Source organism: Emiliania huxleyi (genome assembly GCF_000372725.1).
Source record: "Emiliania huxleyi CCMP1516 unplaced genomic scaffold EMIHUscaffold_93, whole genome shotgun sequence".
Taxonomy (NCBI): domain Eukaryota; phylum Haptophyta; order Isochrysidales; family Noelaerhabdaceae; genus Emiliania; species Emiliania huxleyi.
In genome coordinates this window covers 278011-301140 of record NW_005195085.1, presented here as the reverse complement: position 1 = coordinate 301140, position 23130 = coordinate 278011, and the positions used below count along the sequence as shown (strand labels likewise).

Here is a 23130-nt window from a genome sequence, read left to right as displayed (position 1 = left end):
CAGAGTCGTGCTTCATCGTATAAATAGTTGCTAATTTTTAATGAATGAAGTGCCCCGCCCTACCTCTCGCCAGAGGCGTGCTAGATAATAACTAATTACGACCATCGTACTTAATTGTTAATGAACTAGCACGCTATCTACCTCTCGCCAGAGGCGTCGCCGAGAGTCGCCGATGCTAGCGGAGAGAGTCACCGAGAGTGCAGCGTGACTGGGCCGAGAGAAGGTGGAGCTGGCCAGCTGCGAGGGGTGGTCTGGACCCACGCCAGCCCTTGATAGATAGAGCGACAGCGACAGCGACGGCGTGCTTGCTCCCCCCGCGCGCACGGTCGCAGGTGCGCGCGGCGATTCTGACGCGCACGAGCAGCATGAGCCTCTCGGCGGCGGAGGCGAGGCAGCTAGACTTCTCCATTACTGCTTAATTAATCACCTAACTAGCCTCTCGGCGGCGGAGGCGAGGCAGCTAGACGTAGCAGCAGTAGTAGGCATCCTTAATGCCAAGACATCTGGCCGCCTATCCACGGCCCAAGCGACTAGCGACGGGGGGCGTGGCTGAAATCCACCTCGCTCGCGGCATGTTGAGATGTTGACCGGGGGCAGGAGACACGCTGGGAACGACTGTAGTCTCATTATCAGGGACTCGTCTAGGAACTGGCTTGGTGGTAGTTGATGTCGTGTAGTCTGCATATAACGCAGGTGCATGAGGATGTACTACGCAGCGCCCGGACGGCGAGATCGGCCGAGATGAGCCGAGATTGGCCGAGATCGTAGGCGGCGCGGCTCGACGTCTTCTCGCTCGGGCTCGTGCTGCGCTACTTGCTGCTCGGCAGAGCGCCGGCGCCGGTCCTAGCCGCCGAGGAGGCGCGAGGGCGCGTGGAGCAGGTGTGGCGGCAGCAGCGCAGTACACTGCGCCCGACACACACATACCTCCTCTCTGCTCACACACTCCGGCGCCACATTTCTCGACGACCCACCCTGAGAACGGCGTCGCATGCGTCCTCCGGCACCGCCTATACGGCTCTATGCACTATGCCCAGGTCGGCGGCGGCGGCGGCTGCTGCTGGGCGGCGGCGGCCGGGCCCGCGCCGGCGACGCGAGAGCCGGAGGAGCTGCCTGCTGGGGTGGCGGAGCTGGTGCGTCGCATGACCGCGGACGCCGCTGTAGAGCGGATCGGACTCTCGGAGATTGCGGCCCACGCGTTCCTGCGGGGGGAGGGGGACTGCTCCGCCCACTCTGCGCTATCGTGCGCAAGCTCGACCTGAGATCAACACAGGGGGGACAGAGATACCGCTTTTGAAAGAGATACACGAAAGAGATTGTGAGATGTGAGTTCCGAACGAGGGAACGATATCGCCCGGCGGACCGTGTAGAAGAGCGTACCCCTCCGAAAGCGAAACGAATGTGAGTAACCACTGAGCACTGTCGTCAACGGCTTTACGTATAGTGTCTAGTGAAGCGCCGCTTGACTCTCTAGCCACCCACCGCGACGTTGTGTACAGTGCGCCGCACCGTCCACCGACCCAACGTTCCCATCAACTGTCGGCACCAGCCTTCAGCAGCAGTGCCTTTATCTCGGTGTGGCCTTTAAAGGAGGCAGCATGCAGCGGCGTGCCCGAGAAGAGCATGCCGAGGCCAAGCGTGAAGGGAGTGCTCGGGTTGGCGCCCGCCTTCAGCAGCTCCGCCACCACCTCTGTGTGGCCGTTATCGGCGGCAGCATGCAGCGGCGTTTCCGAGTAGAGCATGCCGAGGTCAACCGTATAGGGAGTGTTTGGGTTGGCACCCGCCTTCAGCAGCGCCGCCACCACCTCAGTGTGGCCATGCCAGGTGTCTCTACCCAACCAGAGGCTCCAGGTGACGTTCGCAGCACACAGCGGCGTGCCCGAGGCGAGTATGCCGAGGGCAAACGTGGAGGGAGTGTTCGGGTTGGCGCCCGCCTTCAGCAGCTCCGCCACCACCACTGTGTGGCCATTCACGGCGGCAACAAACAGCGGCGTGGCCGAGGCGAGTATGCCGAGGCCAAGCGTGGAGGGAGTGTTCGGGTTGGCGCCCGCCTTCAGCAGCTCCGCCACCATTTCTGTGTGGCCATTCTGGGCGGCAGCGTGCAGCGGCGTGTCCGACAAGAGCATGCCGAGGCCAAACGTGTCGGGAGTGTTCGGGTTGGCACCCGCCTTCAGCAGCTCCGCCACCACCTCCGTGTGGCCTTGGGCGGCGGCAGCAATCAGCGGCGTGCCCGAGCCGAGCATACCGAGGCCAAGCGTCCAGGGAGTGTTCGGGTTGGCGCCCGCCTTCAGCAGTGCCGCCACCACCTCTGTGTGGCCATTCTGGGCGGCAGCACACAGCGGCGTTTCCGAGCCGAGCATACCAAAGCCAATCCGCCTGCCCACGTGGATGTCGCTGCGCACATGCTGGTACTGGAGAAGCTCGACGACTCGAGGGCGGTTACCGGCTCGGGCAGCGGTGTAGAGAGGGCTTCTTTTTTGCAGTGCTTCGACGTCCGCAACAACGATGCAGAGAATCGTCAGGACAAGCAGCGCGAGGAAGAAGCCTCCGAACCATCTGAGCAGGCGAGCAGCCACCGGCCTCAGGTCCGGCCAGCGGTACAGAGCTCCAAGAGTGGACAGGGCGAGCACGACCGCTGTGGCGTCTGCCATTACGTCGCGAAAGGGGAGCTTGCGCCGGGGGACGTACGAGTTCCTTGGCCTTGCGACACGTGGGAGTTTGGCCGCTCCGTGTATCTCGAGACCTCGAGAGAAGGCCGCCCGCAGGCCTCCCCGAGGGCCCAAGTCAACAATTCGCTTTCTTTTGGCGGGCAACGTGGGAGCCTCAGTCGCTGGCGGCCGTGGTTTTCTGTGACCCACCCACCTCTCCCTTGTCTTTTGTCTGGGGAGGGGCTGCTCCTGCGGAGTCGTGCGTGCGCAGGGCTCCTCTTTGCTTTCTTCTACTCCCTACTACCATCTCGTTCCCGTCCTACCAGAGAAAGGAAGTCGTCCTCAGGCAGATGATCGAATCCGCCAAGACCTTCACCGTAGAGCTGCTCGCCGACACAAGTCACAACCATCACGCATCATCCCCATCACCTCCAACTCCCACCTCCTCCAAATATGAGAAAACAAGAAAACGAAGTTCAGCTAAAATATTTCTCTTTGTTATGATACGAGAGAAAATCGCGTGACGAGAGTGCGCACACAATCGCCAACGTAATGCAGAAACGCAAATGCACGTGTGGTGGGTGCGACGTGTGCGGCCCTCACGACTTGCGCGCTCCGGCGGCTCGCGAGAAGAAGGGGTTGAGCATCCCGAGCGCGAAGGCGGAGCCGACCGCGCTTTGCGTGGCGGAGCTGGCCTGCCGCCGCCGCGTCTCCTCCATCGCCGGCCACGTCTCCTCCTCGCCCCGCACAAACACGAAGAAGTGGTCGCCGAGCTTGGGCGCGCGCCAGACCATCAGCTCGCCTAACCTCGCGACAATCTCGAGCCGTCTCGGCCGATCGCAGAGACGTGCGCGCCTCCCCCCCCCCTTCCCCCGCTCGCCGTCCGAGTAGCTGAGGCGGAGCTGCGCGGAGGGGCCGCCGCCGAGCGGCTCCAGCACGCGCGAAAACACCTCCCCGCTCGGCACGGTCTGGTCGCCGATCCACGAGAGAAGGCTCCTACAGATCTGGAAGAGTATCAGGGTGGGGGCGGCACCGCGTGAATACACGGGCTACGAGTGTACAATGAATACGGCGGAATATACGGCCGAAGACAGCTGCATAGCATCCCGTGCTGAGCCAGACTCTAGAGCGCGCTCCTCTCCACGCCCGGCGCCAGCCCGCCCTCCGTCGGCAGACCGTACCGCACCTGCAGCCAATCTCGGGCAATCTCGGGTGATCTCCGGCAATCGCGGGCAATCTCGGGTGATCTCGGGCGATCTCGGGGTCCGCACCTCGTTTTGCTGCACGCTGGTGTTGACGAGTCTGAGGTCGAAGACGCCGCCGCCCGCCCGCGCAGCCTTACGAGGCCGACGAGCGGGGTGAGATCACACCGGGAGTCGGCCCGCGAGCTAATAATTAATTAACTAAGTAGTGAATGAGTGAATGAGTTAACCAGCCTGCAGCTCGCCGCTGCTCACCACCACGCCGGCCAGGGCGAGGGGGAGGGAGGGCAGCGAACCTACGTGGCGAATGCACCGGCGTGGGCGGGAAGGGGAGTACTGTGCGGGGTATGTCAGAGCACCGCCGTGGACACGAGGGAGGCGAGTAGAGTGAGTGCAGCGGAATGCGCGTCCTCTCGAGCGGTAGTTGGAATATCAGAGCAACGCGTGGACACGAGGGAGGCGAGTACAGGGACAGTGCAGCGGAATGCAAGAACACGTCTTCCGCTTCTAGGGCGCAGCGAGCCGCTCTTGAGCTCGACGAGGGAATGGAGCCGACCGCCGCCGCCTGCCATCGGACGATCTCGGGTGACCTCGGCGCGTGGGATCGACAAGTGCAGACGAAGCCGCCGCCGCCTTCCACGACGTGAGCCACGCGGCCGACCTCGCCGCCGCCCGTCGCGAGCGCGTGCACGGTCAGCGCCCCGTCGGACGCGCCCTTCTGAATCAGCGCCTCGACCGCCTCGCCGAGCGCGAGGAAGAAGGTGGAGGCACGGAAGGGCTCCACGTCCGAGAGGACGAGCTCCCACGTCCCGTCCCGCAGGGAGGGCGCCTCCCCGCCGCCCTGCTCCGCCGCTTGCTCCAAGCTCTCGACGAGCTGCGCAGCGGCGACCCGCTCTGACGGCCGCGCCCACGCACCACGACCGCTCAGGAGAGCGACTTTCAGCAGCGCCGCCTTGGTCGATTCGAGCTCGGCTTCGAGACGGGAGGATCCGCCGGCAGCGGGGCTCGCTGCTCTCATCGCGGCTGCGGTGCTGAGTCGCTGGCCGGCGTCGTACCACGAGTCAACCATCGTCATATGCGAGGTGCGAACATGCTGGTGGTCGGCGTGGAGGCGAGAAGCAAACGCGTTGGGAGGCGAGAAGCCGCAGTGGGTGAGCACGCACAGCATTTGTGTGTTCGGCTGACGCTTCCCAGTAAATACGCGGCCTCGGGAATTCTTCTATGCGGGGAAGAATTCTTAAAATACAAGCCTCTCTCACAGCACACTGGCACGACAAGGGCGCGGACTGGCGCGGACTGGCACACACACCGGCTCACCACCGGAGCCGCCTAAGCGACTCCGTTAAGAACGGCAATGCACTCCGCACCATGCACAATGCCGCTCTCCCGACGCGCATCGCCCAGGACTCCATCTTCATATCATCACGCATGGGGATGGCGTTGAGGAAGGCGCCGGCCCCTGGTTGGCTGACGGCGACAAAACGGATCGCCTCTCGCCAGCATTTGTGGTTCTTGCGTCTTCCGACCTTGTTGCCTTTGGAGGGCGCCTTGCGGCCGCCACTGCGAAGCGCCTCGTTGGTAAGCTCCTTGGCAACGCGCCTCTGCTCGCAACCACTCATCCAATGAACTGTCGTCACCCATGAGTGCGAGTTAGGGCTAGCGGCTGGCCAATAGCCTGTGAGGAGGGCGTCCATAGACACCTCACAAGACCCCACACACGGTCTCGTCCGTGCCTTGCGGCCGGCGACGAGATTGCTAGAGGCGGAGCAAGCCTGCTCTAGTCTCACACGTTCGACCCTGTCGCCTGTCTGTGTTGTTGTGCTGTTGTTTGTCTCTTGGCACCTTGGAGTGCTGGGGGGGGCGACAGGGGGGACGTGGCCTGAGTGATGTGTACGCCAACTCAGGATGTGTGGCAGCCCGCTGGCTGTGTGTCTTGTGAGCTTGTTTGTGTCTGTGTGTCGCTCGTGCGTGTCGTCATCATCTGTCTTGCGTCCACCCATACCGCGTTGGTGTCCAGTCCGAGCCTGACTGTTCTTCACCTTCCTACATACATACATAGAATTCTTCAGAAAACTTCTAAGATGACGGGAGGTAGGCCTCCCAGAACAACCCGCACACAAACCACCACAGCGTAGTGGGTGAGAACGCACAGCATTGTCGGCTTCTGCGTCCCCTGTTTTTTCTTTTTTCTTTTTTTCAATTTCTTGAACGCCATGCTGCTAGTAGTGTGCATGAGCAAGCTTATGCGCGAAATATCGACACATGCACAACAACAACATGTAGCATGTGCATGTGCATGTGCACAGCCGGCGTGGGCGAGCGCAGCTCGCCAGACGGTCGCGTGCCGCAGCGGTCGTCGCGCTCAGTGATGCCTGTGGCGGTGTACCGCATGTCATGGGAGAGGAGCATCTTTGCGACGAGCCGCTGCCTATCGCAAGGAGGGGCAAAGGAGGCATTGTTGACGGAGAGCGTGCCGTCGACCGCTTGGCGTTGCGGCACTCCAGCGTAGCCTATGTACGAGCAAGCACATGAAAATGGCCCCTCTCCAGACCCACCCAGAAGCTTGCGCACCCACCTTCGGGCACAGCACTCGACGCCAAAGGGGCAGTTGTCGCTGCTCTCCGGCGCTCGTGAGCAGCCGATTGAGCAGCAGCGTTCGAGTGGAAGGTGATCGTCGGCGACAAAGTTGCATGTTCAAAGTTAACGGAGGGAAGCTGTAAGAAGGTAAAGGAGAAAGAGGCACGAGAAAAAGCGAGTGACAATACTCGGCGATTCCCATCTCGTTCGCTCACGGCCTCCACGGCGCTCTCGGCGACGCTGATGCCACACGCGCCGCCGCACGCACTTTGCGAGGCGGATCTCGGGGCGACAACGCCTCCCGTCGCGACTGACGGTACGGCGAACTGTTTTCTCGCTACAGGGTAGCGGTACGGGGCGCCGGAGAGCCTAGCGGTATCGGTACGGCGCCCTCGGTGTGAAGCGGTACGCGGTACGGCCAGTTCCCTACCGCGCCCGAGGGGCCTAGGGTACATCTCGCGGGGTACATCTTGGACGGCCATGCTGAAGATTGCCTCGCTTCTGCTCGTCGCGCTCTCGGCGTCTGCCCTGCCGGTGCGTCGCTCCACCCCGCCACGCATACTCACACCGGCAGGCTGAGCCTACACCGCGTGCGCAGGCCAACACCGTCCACGACGTCAAGCCAGCCGCTCGCGGCCTCGCCTTTGCGCCCAAGCCCTCTCCCGTGCCCGACGTGGTCGACGACCCCGCCTGGCTGATCGCCACCTCCGGCTTCTGCTCGAACCTCAACGTCGTGATGAAGGAGCGCGACGTCGAGGCGAGCGAGACGGAGGGCGATACCGCGGCCCACTTCATGGCCGACATATCCTTCAACTACTACCCGCAGACGGCGGTCAAATTCACCGACTTCCCGCACCACCTCGCAAAGACCATCGAGGGCGACGCGGCAGAGGCGGACGCGCTGGTCTCGAGCGCGTGGGATCACAAGAACATCGCGCTGCTCGAGCCGACGTCGACGTGCGGCCCGGAGCAGGGCGATCAGGCTTGGGGCATCTCCGTCTTCAAGGTGGAGGAGCACCGGCACTGCAGTGACGGCGAGACTGCGTGGGATGGACACCCGTGCGTGCACTACTCCGGCTACGTCTCGGCCGCTACGTCCAACTTTGTCAACGTGAATGAGGGGCGGTTCGTCTGCCAGCTGTTTGTGGACAGCAACACAGACAAGTGCGAGCAGATCCCGTTGGACAAGCTTCGTCGGAGTTACCTGTCAAAGCAAGCATTCATTGAAGACATTGATGACATGCAACCGCTTGAATATTGGGCCCCGTGGGAACAATGGGCCCCGTGGGAATCCTTCTCATTCATTGACACGTGCAGCGAGTGCACCTGTGCCAACAACCACCTCACGTGCACTTGCGGCACGTTCGGGGGACGCGGGTCGATGACTTCCCACCTGGACCTCAATGCGTGCGGGGGCGCCTTGCAGATTGCCAACCGCGAAGGAGAACTCAGCTGCTAGACGACGAGCTGGGCATGATCCAATCGCTTTAGCCGCTGGCACGGATCATCTCTTCCGGCCTGGTGGCATAGGCTGGCGGGGTTGAGCAGCCGCGAGCAAACTAGCGGGGCACAGCGTTGAGTGTGTGGAGTGCACCGGTCGTCGGTGGCAAAGAGCGGAGGACCCGCGTCTCCACGTTAGTAGACGCGCACTGCGCTGCCTTTTAGTTTTGCCGATCGGGTCGGTCGTAGTCTTGCCATGTTGTACCCCGACGTAGTCTTTGTGCGTTGGCCCCACGGCGTGGAGTGGACCGGCGGCGTGCGTTTTTCTCGTGGACGTTGTGCTTCGTTTTCTTTATGGTCGTAGCAGAGGTCAAACTGGCGCGCCTCCCGTCCGGCTCGGCTGCCGCCGCCCCTGCAAGGCTCGGAATCTCAGCCTCCGCCGCTTCGGCCAGCGCCTCGAGCCGCGGCAATGCCTCCGCGAGCGGCATCCGCTCCTCTCGTATGCCAGCCCGACCACGAGCCGCGCCAGCTTCTCGGCCTGCGCTGCCGACCAGCCCGCGTCGGCCGCCGCGATGCCCTCCGCCGTGTCGGGCTCCTCCAATTCATCCTCGCACGCGTTGAGCAAGCCGACGGCGCCGCGGCCGGTCAGGGCGACGAGAAGCGTGATGCCGAGTGCGAAGCCGTCAGTGAGCTGCGAAGCCTGGTTGTCGTTGAGAATGATCTGATCAATGTAGCCAGGCTTTCCGAAGATGCGCTCCGTCGACAGGTGCGACACCTGTCCATTGCTGCCGGCCGTCGCCTCTGCCGCGCGAGGCCCACGTCGGCGAGGTAGCCATTGCCGCGCTCGTCGAGCAGGCGAGGGCGGCGACACTCGCCGCAGCCGACGCTGCTGCCGCTGCCGCCGCCGCTGCCGCCGCCTCCGCTGCCGCCGCCTGTTGAGCCTCCGCCGCCGCCACTGCCGCCACTGCCGCCTCTACAGCCGCCGCCTCCGCCGCTGCCTCCGCCGCCGCCACCTCCGCCGCCACCTCCTCGGGGGACGAAGGGGTCACACCCGACGACCTCGGGAACTAGCCGGGGCAGTCGGAGAAGTGGCAACTCCGTGCACTGACGGTCGGCCGCCAGAAAACACGCCTCCGTGGCTCGGGTTACACCAATCCTCGCTACCCAACGCGGCCAAAGGATATCCACCTCGAGAGCCTCGAGAGTTGTTTTTGCTGGAAATCCATACAGGTACCTGGGTAGAGAGCAGAGCTCAAGCGCGGCGACCGCCCGCGGGCCTTTCATGTCCTCTGCGATCCTCTCTCACACGCCGCGCGCCACCCGCGGCGCCGACTCCAACAGTTGAAAGACGTCCCGATTGTGCTGTGCAAGACGATGGCTTCGTTTCCACTGTACTGCATGAGGGTGGGCGACTTCCTCGCGCTAGAAACTCTGCGTTCTCATGAAGACCTCTTGGTAAAAGGGCTCATCATGCGCGCCGACCGATTGGAGGCGCCGTCAATCAACTTCGTTAGCCACCAGTGGATTTCGACTCGCCATCCCGATCCGGACTCGGTACACCTGCGGACGATGCAGGAAGTCTTCAGGCGCGTCATCAGAGGCGAGAACATTTTCGCCGATGACGATGTCGCCGCAAAGTTTCTCACCGGTCGGTCGCGCGCTCGCTCGTCCTCGAGTGACGTCCTCACTACGCGAGAGCGGACGTTCGAGGAGTTCCAGCGCTCAGTGTCGGAGGGTTGGGTTTGGCTGGATTACTTCTCCGTCCCGCAAAAGGCAGGGGCGGAGGAGGAGCAAGCGAAGGCGATTACCTCCATCCCCACCTACGTCGCGCAGGCCTCTAACTTCTGGGTGTGCACTCCGTTGGGTGTGCGCCGCGAGAGTGGCCACCAATGCAATTTCGACACGTGGTTGATGCGCGGTTGGTGCCGGATGGAGGCGCTGGCGCTTGACTTGACCCGCATGAGCGAAGGGCGGCCCATCTACTTGACACACCATCTAGGCGAGGAGCCGTCGGCGTCGACGCAGTGCTTCCACGACCGCCTCAACCTTGGCTGGCAACGGCGCAAGGCCGTGCTCACGGGCGACTTTGCGAGGCTGAGCGACCGCGAGGGCCTTCACGCCGTGATTCGCGAGCTCTACCATAGCGCATTGGACTCCTTGCGCTCCGTGTGGGAGCCCCTGGTCGAGTCAGGCGAGTTGCCGCGCCCGATGTGGGAGCGGTACATCGCGAGCGCCGACGGCGCGGACGGAGGCGCGTACCACTCATTCTTCCTGCTCGTGGGGGCCGAGGCGTACATCTTCGCCGACTTGGCCGACGAGGAGCACGACCAGAGCTACTGGGAGGGCGCGCTGGACGGCTCCGAGGACGCCGTCAAGGCGTGGCTGCTGCATCGCGGCGAGTACGCCTGGCCGCCGGACGAGTGCTGGGCTTGGTACGCCGCCATCGTCGGCAATTTGGCGCTATTTCGCTTCTTGATCGAGGAGTTGGGCTTCGACATCGGCGCTGTCAACAAGTACGGCATGACGCCTCTCACGATTTCAGCCAATTGGGGCAACATAAGTCTGGTGCGCTACATCGTCGAGCGGACGGATGCGGCGCACGTGCTCTACAAAACACCGGGCCTTGGGCTTTCCGCCGTCGGCGTCGCAGCGAAGAATGGCCACCACCGAACGTTGTCGTTTCTGCTGCAGAGCAAGGCCGACGTGGAGGTGACGCGAAACGACAACCAGAGGACTCCATTGCACGAAGCAGCTGCCAACGGCAACGAAGAGTGCATCCGCCTGCTTCTGGGCGCGGGATCGAGCACCGCGGCGCGGGACGGCGCCGGCTTTACCGCCGCGGAATTGGCCGGAAAGTACGGCGCGATGAAGGAAGACGCGGAGCGAGTGAAACTGGCAAGATTATTTGAATGCTAGTGGAGAGCGTAGGGCCTGGCGTAGTCCCGCTCGGCCTCGCCCCTAGATGTTGGGCAGCCCGCGCCGTCCGGCCGTGTCGCAGGGGCGACGGGCTGCTGGCCACGGCGCGGCGCCCCGAGGCGAGTTGCGCGTGCCGTTCGCCCGAGGACGGCCGGCCCAGCACAGGCTGTCGAGAGCATGCCGCCGGGCTCGCGCGTGGCCGTCGGGGGGCCGCCCGCGCTTACCCGCCCACGAGGCTCACACAGTCCATGTGACGTTGTGAGCTGTGGGCGACTGCCGATCGCCCCGCCAAGATGTTTGGCTCACCCAAGACCCACCGCATGTGCACATATGTCCAAATAAAACAGTCGTACGAAGGTCGTACAGTGTTCTATCTACCGCCTCAAGGTATGTGTCCTCTAGCCTTGAGAGGTAGAGCTCTTACTGTTCAGTGTTGATGGAGTTTTTTACCTTACCTCACCTTACACGGCTTAAACTCCTTAGGCTTAGCTTACTGTACCTTAAATATTTCCATCGAAAAACTTCGTAACTCCTTGGCGACGAGCCGCGGGCTTTTGCCACTGCGTGCCAGCCTCAGACAGCCGGGCCGCCCGAGAGTTTTACTGACGAGTTTCTCTCGCGGGGGCGGCCCGGCACAACCAACCCTGTGCTCAGCACAAAAAAATTCTGGCGCAGCGGCCGGCACCAGCCGCGCCAGCTGTCGACAGATGTCGACAGATTCGACGGATTTGATGGATCCCTTGATGGTCCGATGGGCGACGGGCGACCCCCCCAAACCCCCCCACCAGGTCTCGAACCTGCCTCCACTCGCTCGAATCAGGCGCTTCGAACGGCTTTGCAAGCCCGGGCTTGCAAAATTGACGACGAATGCGCTTCACCGCCTCATATAGTACCATTTTACTGCTTCCAGCACCAACGCCACGCTACGTTCTAGGGACGCAGAGCGCGCACTGAGAGACCACTCATATCGCTGTTGCGGGGCGGCAATGTGACTGGACTCGCCGTGCGCGCCCAGCTAACCCTAGCCACCAGCCTTCGCCATACCCAGGTACGGTCGTACCAGTCTCTCCACCCAGTCATCCCAATCCTTGGCTGATCGAAGCGCCACTCATCGCCGCGTTCGCGCGCCTGGCTCTCAGAGGGCTCCTGCGGCTCTCGCTCGTCGCGTGACCGCCGCCGACAGCATGTGCTCGGTCGTCCCCGCCGGCGCGGAGCTGCGCCACGTCGAATTCTTCGGTGGCTCGACCGCCGGCGCGCCCACCCTCGCCTCCTGCGCGCCTCAGACCCAGTATTCACCTCGCGCGCGGCCGACAAAGTGAGCACACGACCACCTCCCTCTCAGTCACCCCCCCGACGATCCACAGCCCGTTCGTTCTCGCCGAGAAGACGCTCGGAGCGCCCAATTTTGCCTCGTGCGGCCATCAAACAGGCGCGTTGCCTCCCATCTCCGCACTTCCCATCTACCCCCACACTGCCACTGCCGGGGACGCGCAGATGCGACTCCCGGGCCCGCTCACCTCACCCGAGCCCCGCCGACCAGGCACGGCCCGACGAACCCGCCGGGAAGGAGCTGGCCGAGCCATCGCCGGCCTCCCTGCCGGCTCATGGGCGCTCAAAAGGTCGCGGACCCGCCCGTCGCTTGCCGCCCCTCTCCCAGCCCTTGCCGGCGACAGGATCACGAACCTAGGGCTCAGTTCCGTCTCCCCCCCCTCCCTCCTGTAGGCAGGCCGTCCCGCGCTGGCGGGAAGAGGCGCGCCAAGCCATCGGCGACGTCCCGGCGAGCTCATGCGCGCTCAAAAGGTCGCGGACCCGCCCGTCGCTTGCCGCCCCTCTCCCAGTAGGGGGCCCACAGCGCCCCAAAATGCACCACTGTGGGATTTCGCGCAATCGCTTGACTCTGAAAAGCTCGCCATGTACCTTTCTAGGTCGCTGTGGTCGCCGCAGACTGGTTCCGACTTGACGGGCGCATGGAGACGCGATGCCTCCATGCGCCCGTCAAGTCGAAATCGATATGCAGCTCGATGGTTTGCCCGAAAAGGTACATGGCGGCGTTTGGCGACAATACAGCGCTGCGACCGCGAAGTGGCGGTGGACATGCTCCCATGTTGCCGACGCGGCGCCGGAGTGGCCGGCGCTGCTCGCCGCGACCACGACGGCTACTCCGATGCTCCGGGCCGACCCGTCCTACCCGACGGTGGCACTCTTCCACGTCTCCCTCACGCTGAGAAAAATGCTGAAACGGCGTGCAGCAGAGTCGCCGACGAGTCGGTCCGCGTGCCTCCTCGTGTCGCGCATCGTTCTCACACATCCATAAACTCACTTTGGCCTCACTAAAGCGATGCCTGAATCCTTAATCCTCAGATTTTAGATTAGGACGCTGTGGGCCCTCTACTCCCAGCCCTTGCCGGCGACAGGATCACGAACCTAGGGCTCAGTTCCGTCTCTCCCCCCTCCCTCCTGTAGGCAGGCCGTCCCGCGCTGGCGGGAAGAGGCGCGCCAAGCCATCGGCGACGTCCCGGCGAGCTCATGGGCGCTCAAAAGGTCGCACCGGCCCGTGGCTCCGCCGTCGGCTCCGCCGCGAGCGGCGACGGTGAGGCCGCCGGTGCTCGCCTATACCGGCTAGTGTGGAGCTCTCAGTGTGGTTGCGTGTTGTACTAGTGATGCTGCACTAGGCGGCCCGTTTTTAGCAAAAACCAGATACCACATCGCGTGTGGTCGTCGAAAAACCGCATCTTCGCCCGTCTGGGACCTCTTCGTACGGCTCCAAAAACCGCTCCTTGACGACGACTACGCGGCCCGGCGGTCGATCTGCGCCTTCTCAGCGGTGGAGGGGATGTGGGCGGTACGTGCGGACCGCGTGGTCCTGCGACGGTTTGACGAGTGCGACTCCCAGCGTCGACTTTTCAACCCCACGGAGCCTCTGCTGCTCCGGGGGGGGGGTCTGCAGACCACCCGGCCGAACTTCAGAGTCGCGGTGCTCCTCAAATACCGCTCAAACGCCCACGATGTTGTGGAGGGGACATATGCTGATGATCCCGGCCCGATTGGGTCGCTCAGAAAGCTTCTGGGCGGTCGTTAAGGTTCGCTCCCCGCACACCGGCCCCGGAATAAGTTACATCATATCAAGACCGAAACGAACCCGCGGCGACGCCCATCTCGCACTGCTTCGTGGGCGCGCAGTGGTTCACCGTGGACGGGCGCGACATGACGGACCCCGCCGCGGCCCAGAGAGCCTTAAAACAGGCCCGTTTTAAGCCGTTTAAGCCGCAGGCGCCCCAGGGCCCACCCTTTTAAGCCTAGGCTAGGGGGCCCCTAAGCTACACAGCGAGTGCTAGTGAGGCCCCCCAGGGGCCGAGGGCAGTGAAGGGAGTGAACAGACCGCGCCGGAGACGGGTTCGTGCAGTGCGACGATTTTTGGCGGCCTACTCTGACTCGGAGCCGCGCGCCGGCGCATGGTCGCGCGCGCGCCGTCGGCGGAGGGGGCGGCGAGGCAGCGAGGCGAGCCCGCGCCCCCCTGCACTTAGTCCCTAGCCGCTGGCCAGGGACAGAGAACGCCACCACGAGTACAAGGCTGGGTGTAACGCCCCCAAATCGGACCAGACATCACCCGGACCACCAAGCAAAATCCCCTCCCCTCAGTCTGCATCTACCCCGGCGGCGGGCAAACCCGACGAGAGAAGCGCCTCGAGCGCACTCGCCGCATTTGCGTGCTGCTGACGCAAGTCCGCCTCCTCGCCCTGCACCTCGGTCGCGGTGCTCGCCACCGCTGGTGGTGGCGGAGACGGCGCGCCGCTGGCCCGCCAGCCCGACCCCGCCTCGCCCCCGAACGCATGCTGGAGAGAGGCTGGCCCAGACCGTCCTGCAGCGAGATGGGCGCCGGCGCCGCCCACCCCGCCCACGCCGCCGCCGCCGGGGCCGTTGCAGACGGGAAAACCGCTGTCGGCGCCGCCGTCCGCCGCAAGAGCGCCGGCACAGCCCCCGCCAGCGAACAGACCTACCAACCGGGAGCGGGAGGAGGTGACGACCCAGAGGGAGCGGGCACCGGGGGGAGAGGAGGCCTCTCTCGCCGGCAAGCGGGCTTGCGCCACCCCCGCCCAGCGCCTCCGGCGCGGTCGTTTGCTCCGGCAGGAGGTCCTGCCCCTCGGGCGCCTCCTCCGCCTCCTCCGCCAACGCGTCTCCGCCGCCAGACAGCGACACGCTGCCTCCCTCCGCCTCCGCCTCCGACTCCGACTCCGACTCCGCATCGGCCTCGCTAAAGCCGGCGGCGTCAGTATGCGAGAGTCCCTCGCCTTCCGCCGCCGCCGCCGCCGCCGCCGCCATCCCTTCTGCATTCGCCTCCTCCGCCTCCTCCTCTGCCGCGCTGCGCTCGCCGATGCCGTCGCTGCCGTCGCTGCCCCCAGCCGAGACGTGATCGGCGCCTACGGTCCGGCGGCAGATAGAATCAATTACAGCTGCAGCTTCGCCGCTGGTCGAGAGACGATCGGCGCCACCCTCAGCCCCGGCCGACCCCTCGCTCCCTTGCTCGCCCTCCTCCTCCTCGCCCTCCTCCTCCTCGCCCTCTTCCTCCTCGCCCTCCGCCTCGGCGGCCTCCCCCCCTTCCCTCGCCTCAGCCGCCTCCCCCTCCCCCCCCTCCTCTGCCCCCCGCTCCTCCTCCTCCTCCCCCTCCTCCCCGCCGACCCCGCCGTTTGCCGCCTCGGCCTCCTCCACCGCGCCGTCACCCCCCCCAGACCGCCCAAGCTCCACCTCCATCATCTCCGGCTCGGCGCCCGCCTCCTGCGCACGGCGCCCCCTCTCCGACCGCCCCGCCGACGGCGGCGCCCCCTGCGGAGGCCCGAGCGCGCCGAAGCCCATCAGCGCGTCGTCTCGCTCGCCAAGGCTGGCCGAGATCGGCCGGAGCTGGCCGAAGCCGCCGAGGCTCAGCAGCGCGGCGTCTCGCTCGCTCATCGGAGACAGGCCGAAGGTGGCCCCCGCCGAGAGGGCGGCGGGCGAGGCGGCGCTCGCGCGGCCGGAGAGCGCGCTGCCGGCTGGAGAGGAGGAGAAGAGGCCCGCACCCGGAGGTGGCGGCGGCGAGACGGCGGCGCTGCGTCCCGCGCCGCCCTCGCCCCGCCTTGGCCCACCCGCGCCGCGCCGCCGCCGCTCCTCCTCCTTGGCGCGCGAGCGTCGGGCCGCCGCCTCGGCCTCGCCCCCCAAGCTCATCTGCTGCCGCTGCCACTCCTCGAAGCCGCGCAGCTTGAGGACCACCCGCGGTTGCTGGTCGGGCGAGGCGCTCGGCGCGCTGCTCGGGCCTCCCGCGGGGATGGGGGAGAGCAGCGGCGCAAAGGCGCGGTGCGCGATGCCCTTGAGCTCTTGCCCCGCCTCCCAGTACTCGGAGCCGTCGGCGTTGTACCGCATCGCATTGTCGCAGACGAGCTCGACGTCGCGGTACACGTCGCGCACCGAGGAGTATCGCCCCTCCTTGAGCCGCTTGGCGACGGTGCCCAAGTCCATCGGCTTCGTGATCAGGACGGGGTAGTCGCGCAGGCCGAGCGCCTTCCAGTCGACGGGCGCGAGGAAGCCGGCGGCGCAGGGCAGCTTGCTCAGATCGCGCACGATCTTGACCATGCTCTTGCGCTGCGCGTCGATGCTGCCCGTGGTGAGCTTGAGCTTCGGCATCTTGGCGGGACGCTCCTTTGGTGACGCCGCGCTTCCGCCAAGAGAGAACTTGAGGTTGAGGGGCTGCTCGCCGCCGTGGGGCGGGAGGGCAAAACTCGAGCCCGACGACGCGCGCTGCCGCTTGAGCTGCTGCTGCTGATGCTGTTGCTGCAGCTGGTGCAGCTGCATCTGCTGCTCAAGCTGCATCTGCTGCTGCTGCATCATGTGCCGCTGCCGTGCGGTGGCGTGCTCCTGGTCCTTTAAAAACTGCGCCATCTGCCGCTCCGCCTCTTTTTGCAGCAGCTGCCGCTGCCTCTCCGCCTCCTTGAGCGCCTTCTCCTGCTCCCGCTGCAGCTGCAGCTGCCGCAGCTGCTGCTGCTCCCGCCGCTTCTTCTCCTCCTCCTCTTGCTTCTTCTTCCGCTCCTGTTGCATCTGCAGCACCACCAACTGCTTGTACCTGACGAGCGCCTCGAGCAGCCGCGTGAGCACGTCGCGGGTCCGGCGCGCGGTGTGCGGCAAATCGCGCCACTTTGAGAGTAGCTCGCCGAGGCGCGGCGCGACGAGCAGCTTGTTGGCATACGGCGTCCACTCGCCCGGCTGCGGGTTTGAGGTGTCCGCCGGGAAAATCGGCCTCGGCCACTGGTCCGGCCAGAGCCGCGCCTTGCCGTACACGGCGTATGCCTGGTGCGACAGCTCCCAGACAACGCGCCGCAAATCAACCTCCTCGTGCTGCTCCGCCTGCGATGCCGCGTCGCCGCCGTCGCTCCAGACCTCCCTCTTCGCCTCGCCGCCCGCCGAAGCGCTCGCCAGCGACTGCGCCGCCTCAGCCGCCAGGGCGTCGCGCAGCATCCCGCCCATCCGGCTGACTCCGCTCTCCTCGGTGGCTGAGCCCGCCTCGACCACCTCGGCGTCGTTGCTCGTGCCTCCGATGATGTCCCTCGTGCGGCGCGCTTTGTCCGCCGCGAGTGCGATGATCCGCTCGTCCACCGTGCTCTCCGACGCCAGCCGAATCACGCGCACCGGCCGCGTCTGCCCCATCCGATGGCACCGGTCCATTGCCTGCTTGTCGGCGGCCGGATTGAAGTCCGAATCGTGCAAAATCACCGTGTCGGCCGACGTGAGGTTGATGCCGAGTCCACCCGCGCGCGTCGTGACGAGTAGCGCCGTCACTGTCCCGTCGCGGCTGAACTCGTCGATGATGACTTGCCGGTCGGCGGCGCTGGTCGAGCCGTCGAAGCGGCGGTACTCGATGCCGACCTGGCCCAACACGAGCTCAAGCACGTCGAGCGTCATCGTCCACTGCGAGAAGATCACAACCTTGTGCCCGCCGTCGCGCAGCTCCGGCAGCAGCTTCTTCAGCGCGGTCGCCTTGCCCGACGCGAAGGCGGCCACGTCGAGGTCGAGCTGCAGGTCGGCGATCGCCGCGTACCGAGAGCAGTAGTAGTGCAGCTGCAGGTCGGAGGACGCTCGCAGCTCGGCCATCACTTCGTCCTCCGAAGGCGGCAGCCGGCCTGCGTCGGCAAAGGCGCCCTCGAAGGTCAGGCAGCGAGCGATGCGCCGCGTGGCCACCTGACATGGGGCGATATGGGGAGAGATCGGAGAGATGGGGAGATACTCCGGAGGTAGGGCTGTGCGCCATCAGCCTCGTGGGGGGCGAGATACGGGGCGATATGGGGTTATACGGGAGATGTGGGGAGTTATGGGGAGATGTGGCCTCGTCGTAGAAGCGGCCTCCCCGCAGCAGCAGCGCGTGCTGCGCCGCCTTGCGCAGCCGCGTAAACGAGTCGCGGATCCACTCGGCGGACATTGCCGGCGCCGAGAGGACAACCTTGACGTCGGTGACGACGTTCGGCGGGGGACTGATGCCCTCCCCCTTCAGCTCCCCCTTGGCGTCCGTCACGACTCTCGGCACCGACGCGCCCGCCGCCCCCTTGACGACGGCGACGCCCTCCGCACCCGCTACCGAACCCGCCACTGCCGCCACCGCCGCCACCGCCCCCTCCGCCACCGACCCCGCCACCGCCGCCACCGCCATCACCGAGCCCTCCACCGCCTCCGCGCCGCCCTCGACGCGCGTCCGCCGCAGCTTGAGCTTGATCGGCGCGGGGCTGTCCGGCCCTGGCAGCAGCGAGGAGAAGGAGGAGCCCTGCGTCGACTTGCCGTTCACCTCCCACACCAGGTCGCCCGCCAAGATGCCAACCTCCGCGGCGTTGCTCTCCGGGCTCACCTGCACGCAAAGGGGGGGCGTGGCACACCTCGGCACCACAACGGCTACCCCTGCAGTCACATCTCGGCAGCAGCTCGGCATAGCTGCGGCAAAATCGCGGCAGATCGGAGACTGTGGGCAATCTCTCCAGCAGCTGACCGACACAACGCGGTTGTCGTCCATCCTCAGGCCGAGGGCGCCGTTGCCGCCGCGCCGCACGGTGACGGTCAGCTCAATGGTGGTCTCGGACTGGAGAGCGCGGTTCTTCGCCTTCTCCTGCTCCGCGTACGCCGCCTCGCGCCGCTCCTGCTGCTGCCGCAAGTCGGTGAGGATGCGCATGTAGAGCCGCTTCTGCTCCTCCTGCATCGGCACGGTCAGCACCTCCTCCGTCTTCTTTGGCAAGCTCGCCATCACCTAAGGCAAAGCAAAGTCAGGTAGACTTCCTCCAGTGCGGGTGGTGAGGCTGGAGGAGGGTGAAACGCACACGGCGAGGGACCAGCGGGGAGAGTGGTGGTGGCGAGCGCGGCAGTCCAGGGTCGGGGCTATCACCTGCGACTTGAGTCGCCTCAGCACGAATGGCGACGCGAGCGACTTGATGATCGCCGCGCCTACGCGAAAGAAAGACAAGTGACACGCCCCCGCCCCCCAAACACGCCGTCAAAAGCTCATCGCCGTGCGCCTATCACGACGAGACAGCTCTGGACAACAGGCGAGAAAAGAGAAAAGGCCGCGACGGACCGCCGCGCCGGAGCGGGAGACCGTCCCTCGCCCTCGCGGGACGGCGGAGGCGACGTCGCCCTCCTCCTCGGGCGTGAAGAGGTTGAGCAGCTTCTTGGTGCGCGGGTCGAACTCGTCGGCGATCGAGAAGAGCCTACGTAATAACGCGCGAACATGGGGGGGGGGGGGGGGGGATTCGGTGTAGTGTGCACAGTATTCAGAGCACCGTGTGAGTACGAGGGAAGCGAATACGGCTGAATACAGCCGAACACAGTTGAGTACGTGCCCTCTCGAGCACTGGTCGGAGTACGAGAACGCGCATTTCCGCTTCTAGGGAGAAGCGCTTTGGCGCCGCAAACGAGAGGAGGCAGAGCAGCTCGCGCGGCGCATTCTCGATGGGCGTGCCTTAATAATAATAGTTAATTATTAAGGCTGAGCAGCTCGCGGCGCACTCTCGACGGGGCGTGCCGGTCAGGAGAAGGCGGCGCCGCACGCGCAGCTTGAGCAAGTTCTTGTACCTACGGGGGTGGGGTAGGGGTAGGGGCAGGGTTAGGGGCTGGGTAAAGGGTTAAGGGCAGGGTTAGGCTTAGGGACAGGGTTAGGGTTAGGGACAGTGTCTGGGTAAGGGGTCAGGGGTCAGGGGTCAGGGTCAGGGTCAGGGTTAGCTCGAGCAGGCTCTTGCACCGGCTCGACTGGTTGTTCTTGACCTGCTGCGCCTCGTCCAGGACCAAGTACCTGACCCAAACCAACGTGTTATATATTATGCATCGACTTGACCTGCTGCGCCTCGTCCAGGACAGAGTATACCCTGCCGAACGGCCGCGGCGACGCGACAAGACCGCCTGCCGCAGCGCGCGCCGCTCGCTCCTCGCCCTCTCGTGGTCGCGCTCGAAGAGGGTGTACGCGCCTGTTCACACCTGCGCCTGTGAAGAGACGCCGTTCACACCTCTTGCTCATGCTCGACGACGGTGCTACGCGCAGAGGATAATGTGCGGCGACAGCTTCTTCCTCGCCGCCGCCTCCCCGCCCTCGCCACCCTCGCCGCCCTCGCCGCCCTCGCCGCCCTCGCCGCCCTCGCCGCCCTCGCCGCCGCCTGCCGCCGCCGCCGCCTGCCCGCCGCCCGCCGCCGCCTGCTTCGCCGCCTCCTCCGCCTCCTCCTCCGCCTCCGCCGCCGCGGCGAGATCGGAGAGCATCTCCTCGCGCTCGGCCTCGGAGCCGTAGTACTTGAGGACGCGCATCTCGGGGCACCACTGCGCAACCTCCCGCCGCCAGTTCTCGAGCACCGACACCGGCGCCACGATCAGATGCGGGCCCGGGTCGCCCGCCTCTAGCAGCGTCGCGAGCAGCGAGATGGTCTGCACCGTCTTCCCGAGCCCCATCTCGTCGGCGAGGATGCCGGAGTGGCCGTGCTCGTGGAGCGTGTGCAGCCACGTCAGCCCCACGCGCTGGTGCGGCGCCAGGTTCCCCCGCAGCATCCGCGGCGGCGGAATGAGCGCCGACCGCGCCGCGACCGCCGGGTCCGAGTTCACGAAGGGCATGACGGCGCACGTGATGGGCCAGATCTTGCGCTCCAGGTGCTTGACCAGACCCTCCCGCCGCCACGCCTCCTCGTCGCTGTCGCTGCTGTCCTCATCTCCACTCGAGGCGGGGCCGACCTTGACAGCGCTCGCCTCCACGCGCACCGTGTCGGCGGAAGGAGCGACCCCCGCCACGACGCTGGCGGTGACGACGGAGACGTCGGTCACCACGGCTGCCACCGCGGCGGCAGCCGAGGTCGAGCCGCGCGTCGAGCGAGACATCCAGAAGGGAGCGCGCTCGCGACTGCCACCCGTTCGCGTCCTGCGCGTCACGCGTAGAGAGAGAGAGAGAGAGAGAGAGAGAGAGATCGTCAAGGCGTCGCTACGCGCGGTCTTCCGCGGGGGGAGCTTCGTCGACGGGTGCGGGACCGCGGCGCAGACAGTGCTGCGGCGATGCCTCCGGCTGCTGCGGAGAGTGGCTTGCTGCTCGCTGCGATGGCGAAGAACTCGTCTCGTCACACGCCAAGGGCTTATGCTCTGTCGAGACGTGAGGCGTATGCGCCCAGGAGGGGAGGGCGCATGCGTAACGACGCTGCTAGAGATGCCTTTCGGGGCCCAGAGATAAAACTTCTGATGCCATGCGTGACCTAGTAGTGTCCCCAGCTATGGGCGTGTCCACGTTGGAGCCAGGTGTGGTGTGGACGCGAGAATAGCTCCGCCGTTCATGGAGGCAACCGATGCGAGTCGACTGGTGTGTGTCGTCGTGGTTTCGTATCAAGAATTCTCTCTCTCTCTCTCTCTCGCGTCACGCGTGTTTTCTTTTATTAAATAAAAGCAAGAAAAACCACCCGTTTCTTTTTTGAGAGAACTGAGAGAGGAGGCACTAGTGTTACGAGGCGACCGGTCAATCTTGTAGTAGATATTCGATGAACTTGCGAGCCAGCGCATCGACAGACAAGCCACTGTTCTCGTCGTTACCTCCGAGAGCTTCCTCTACTAGCCAATGCAGATCCGCCCAGCTGAGCCGTTGGAAGTGAAGGCTGCGAAGCCGCTGGCCGTCGCAAGCATCTACGCAGGCAGCCTTTAGGTCGTCGCGGTCATCAGCGCCACATGCGCGAAGCAGCTCCGCCAGCAGCTCGTCATTAGGATTGAAGCCGAAAATCGTCCGCATATGTCGAACTGTGATAGCCACGTCGGGTGGGTCGTCGCTTCGCCAGCGGTTATGCTGCGGTACGGGGGATTCGTTCTCGCCCTGCCCTCTCGCCCTGCCCTGCCGCTTGGAACCCCCGGGGTTGGACGACGCGCCAGAACTGCGATCACGCTTAAGCCTGGAGTCCTGCATTTCCTCCAGCTTCTCAGACGCCTCCTCGGGCGGGTGCTGTGCCTCAGGCTGTGCAGGCGGAGGGCCTACTTCGGACAAATGAACCCACGTGCCACGATAGCCGCATGCCACCCGCGACGGTCGCGCTCCGTCCTGCGACGTGCCTTCTGTCACCTCCTGCAGCGTCTGCTGGCGTTCCTTGTGGCCAAGGCCCAGCTGGCCGAACGTATTGTGACCGCACGAGAAGAGCCGCCCTCCCTCGCACAGTACGCAGGTGTGCTTACCACCGCAAGCTACCTGCAAAGCGACCGCGCCGTCTGGACACTCCACCTCTTGCAGCAACCTCTTGTTGCCCGTGCGGCCAAGCTGGCCGTAGCCATTGTCGCCGCACGAGAAGAGCCGCCCTCCCTTGCACAGCACCCATGTGTGTCCATTTCCGCACGCCACCTGCGACGGCATCGCACCGTCTAGACCCGACACGTCTACCTCCTCCAGCGTGAAGGACGACGAGTAGTAGGTGTTACTGTGGCCCAGCTGGCCGAACTGATTGTGGCCGCAGGAGAAGAGCCGCCCGTCATCGCACAGAACCCACGTGTAATTAGAGCCGCACGCCACCTGCGACGGCTTTGCGCCTCTTAGACCGGTTTGGTCCACCGCCTGCAACGTGCCCCTATCGCCCTCCTCTCCCTCCTCCTCTCCCTCCTCCTCTCCCTGCTCCAGTCCCTCCTCCTTTTCGTTTTCCTGCTGGTTGTCCTCTTGGCCGGCCTGCGCCTGATTTCCGGCGGTTCTTTTGCTGTTCCCTGCGGCGCCGTCAGTGGCTGACCCCCAGGTCTGCCTCCTGGTAGCTAACCCTGTGGAGCATCTCTGGACCCCTGCTAGAGTAGCTGGGGATCGTGCCGGCTTCCCCCGAGGCAGTTTCCGCGGAATATATGCAGGTACCCGCAGTGCACCTCGCCGA

General features: G+C 65.1%; 4 protein-coding genes across 4 annotated transcripts in view; 1 reads left to right on the top strand and 3 right to left on the bottom strand.

Annotated features, from left to right (window-relative positions):
* Positions 1 to 3244: 3244 nt before the first annotated feature.
* Positions 3245 to 5015, bottom strand: EMIHUDRAFT_107611 (hypothetical protein; the record flags this gene model as incomplete). The annotated part of the gene is made up of 2 exons (XM_005757075.1): positions 3245 to 3641; positions 4438 to 5015. The coding sequence occupies 2 exons, from the start codon at positions 5013 to 5015 to the stop codon at positions 3245 to 3247; spliced, it is 975 nt and encodes a 324-aa protein (XP_005757132.1).
* Positions 5016 to 6904: 1889 nt separating this feature from the next.
* EMIHUDRAFT_107610 (hypothetical protein) lies at positions 6905 to 10780 on the top strand (the record flags this gene model as incomplete). The annotated part of the gene is made up of 4 exons (XM_005757074.1): positions 6905 to 6958; positions 6999 to 7588; positions 8603 to 8630; positions 9206 to 10780. The coding sequence occupies 4 exons, from the start codon at positions 6905 to 6907 to the stop codon at positions 10778 to 10780; spliced, it is 2247 nt and encodes a 748-aa protein (XP_005757131.1).
* Positions 10781 to 17362: 6582 nt separating this feature from the next.
* Positions 17363 to 17704, bottom strand: EMIHUDRAFT_69097 (hypothetical protein; the record flags this gene model as incomplete). Its single annotated transcript, XM_005757073.1, has 1 exon — positions 17363 to 17704. A coding segment is annotated over one exon (342 nt), but the record flags the coding sequence as incomplete, so codon positions are not given.
* A 4702-nt stretch (positions 17705 to 22406) lies between these two features.
* EMIHUDRAFT_53517 (hypothetical protein) overlaps positions 22407 to 23130 on the bottom strand; it is a gene marked incomplete at both ends in the record, with an annotated part of 1166 nt that continues 442 nt past the window's right edge. The window contains one exon of the mRNA XM_005757072.1: positions 22407 to 22787. Coding sequence (XP_005757129.1) covers positions 22407 to 22787 — 381 coding nt within the window. The remainder of the gene's footprint in view (positions 22788 to 23130) is intronic.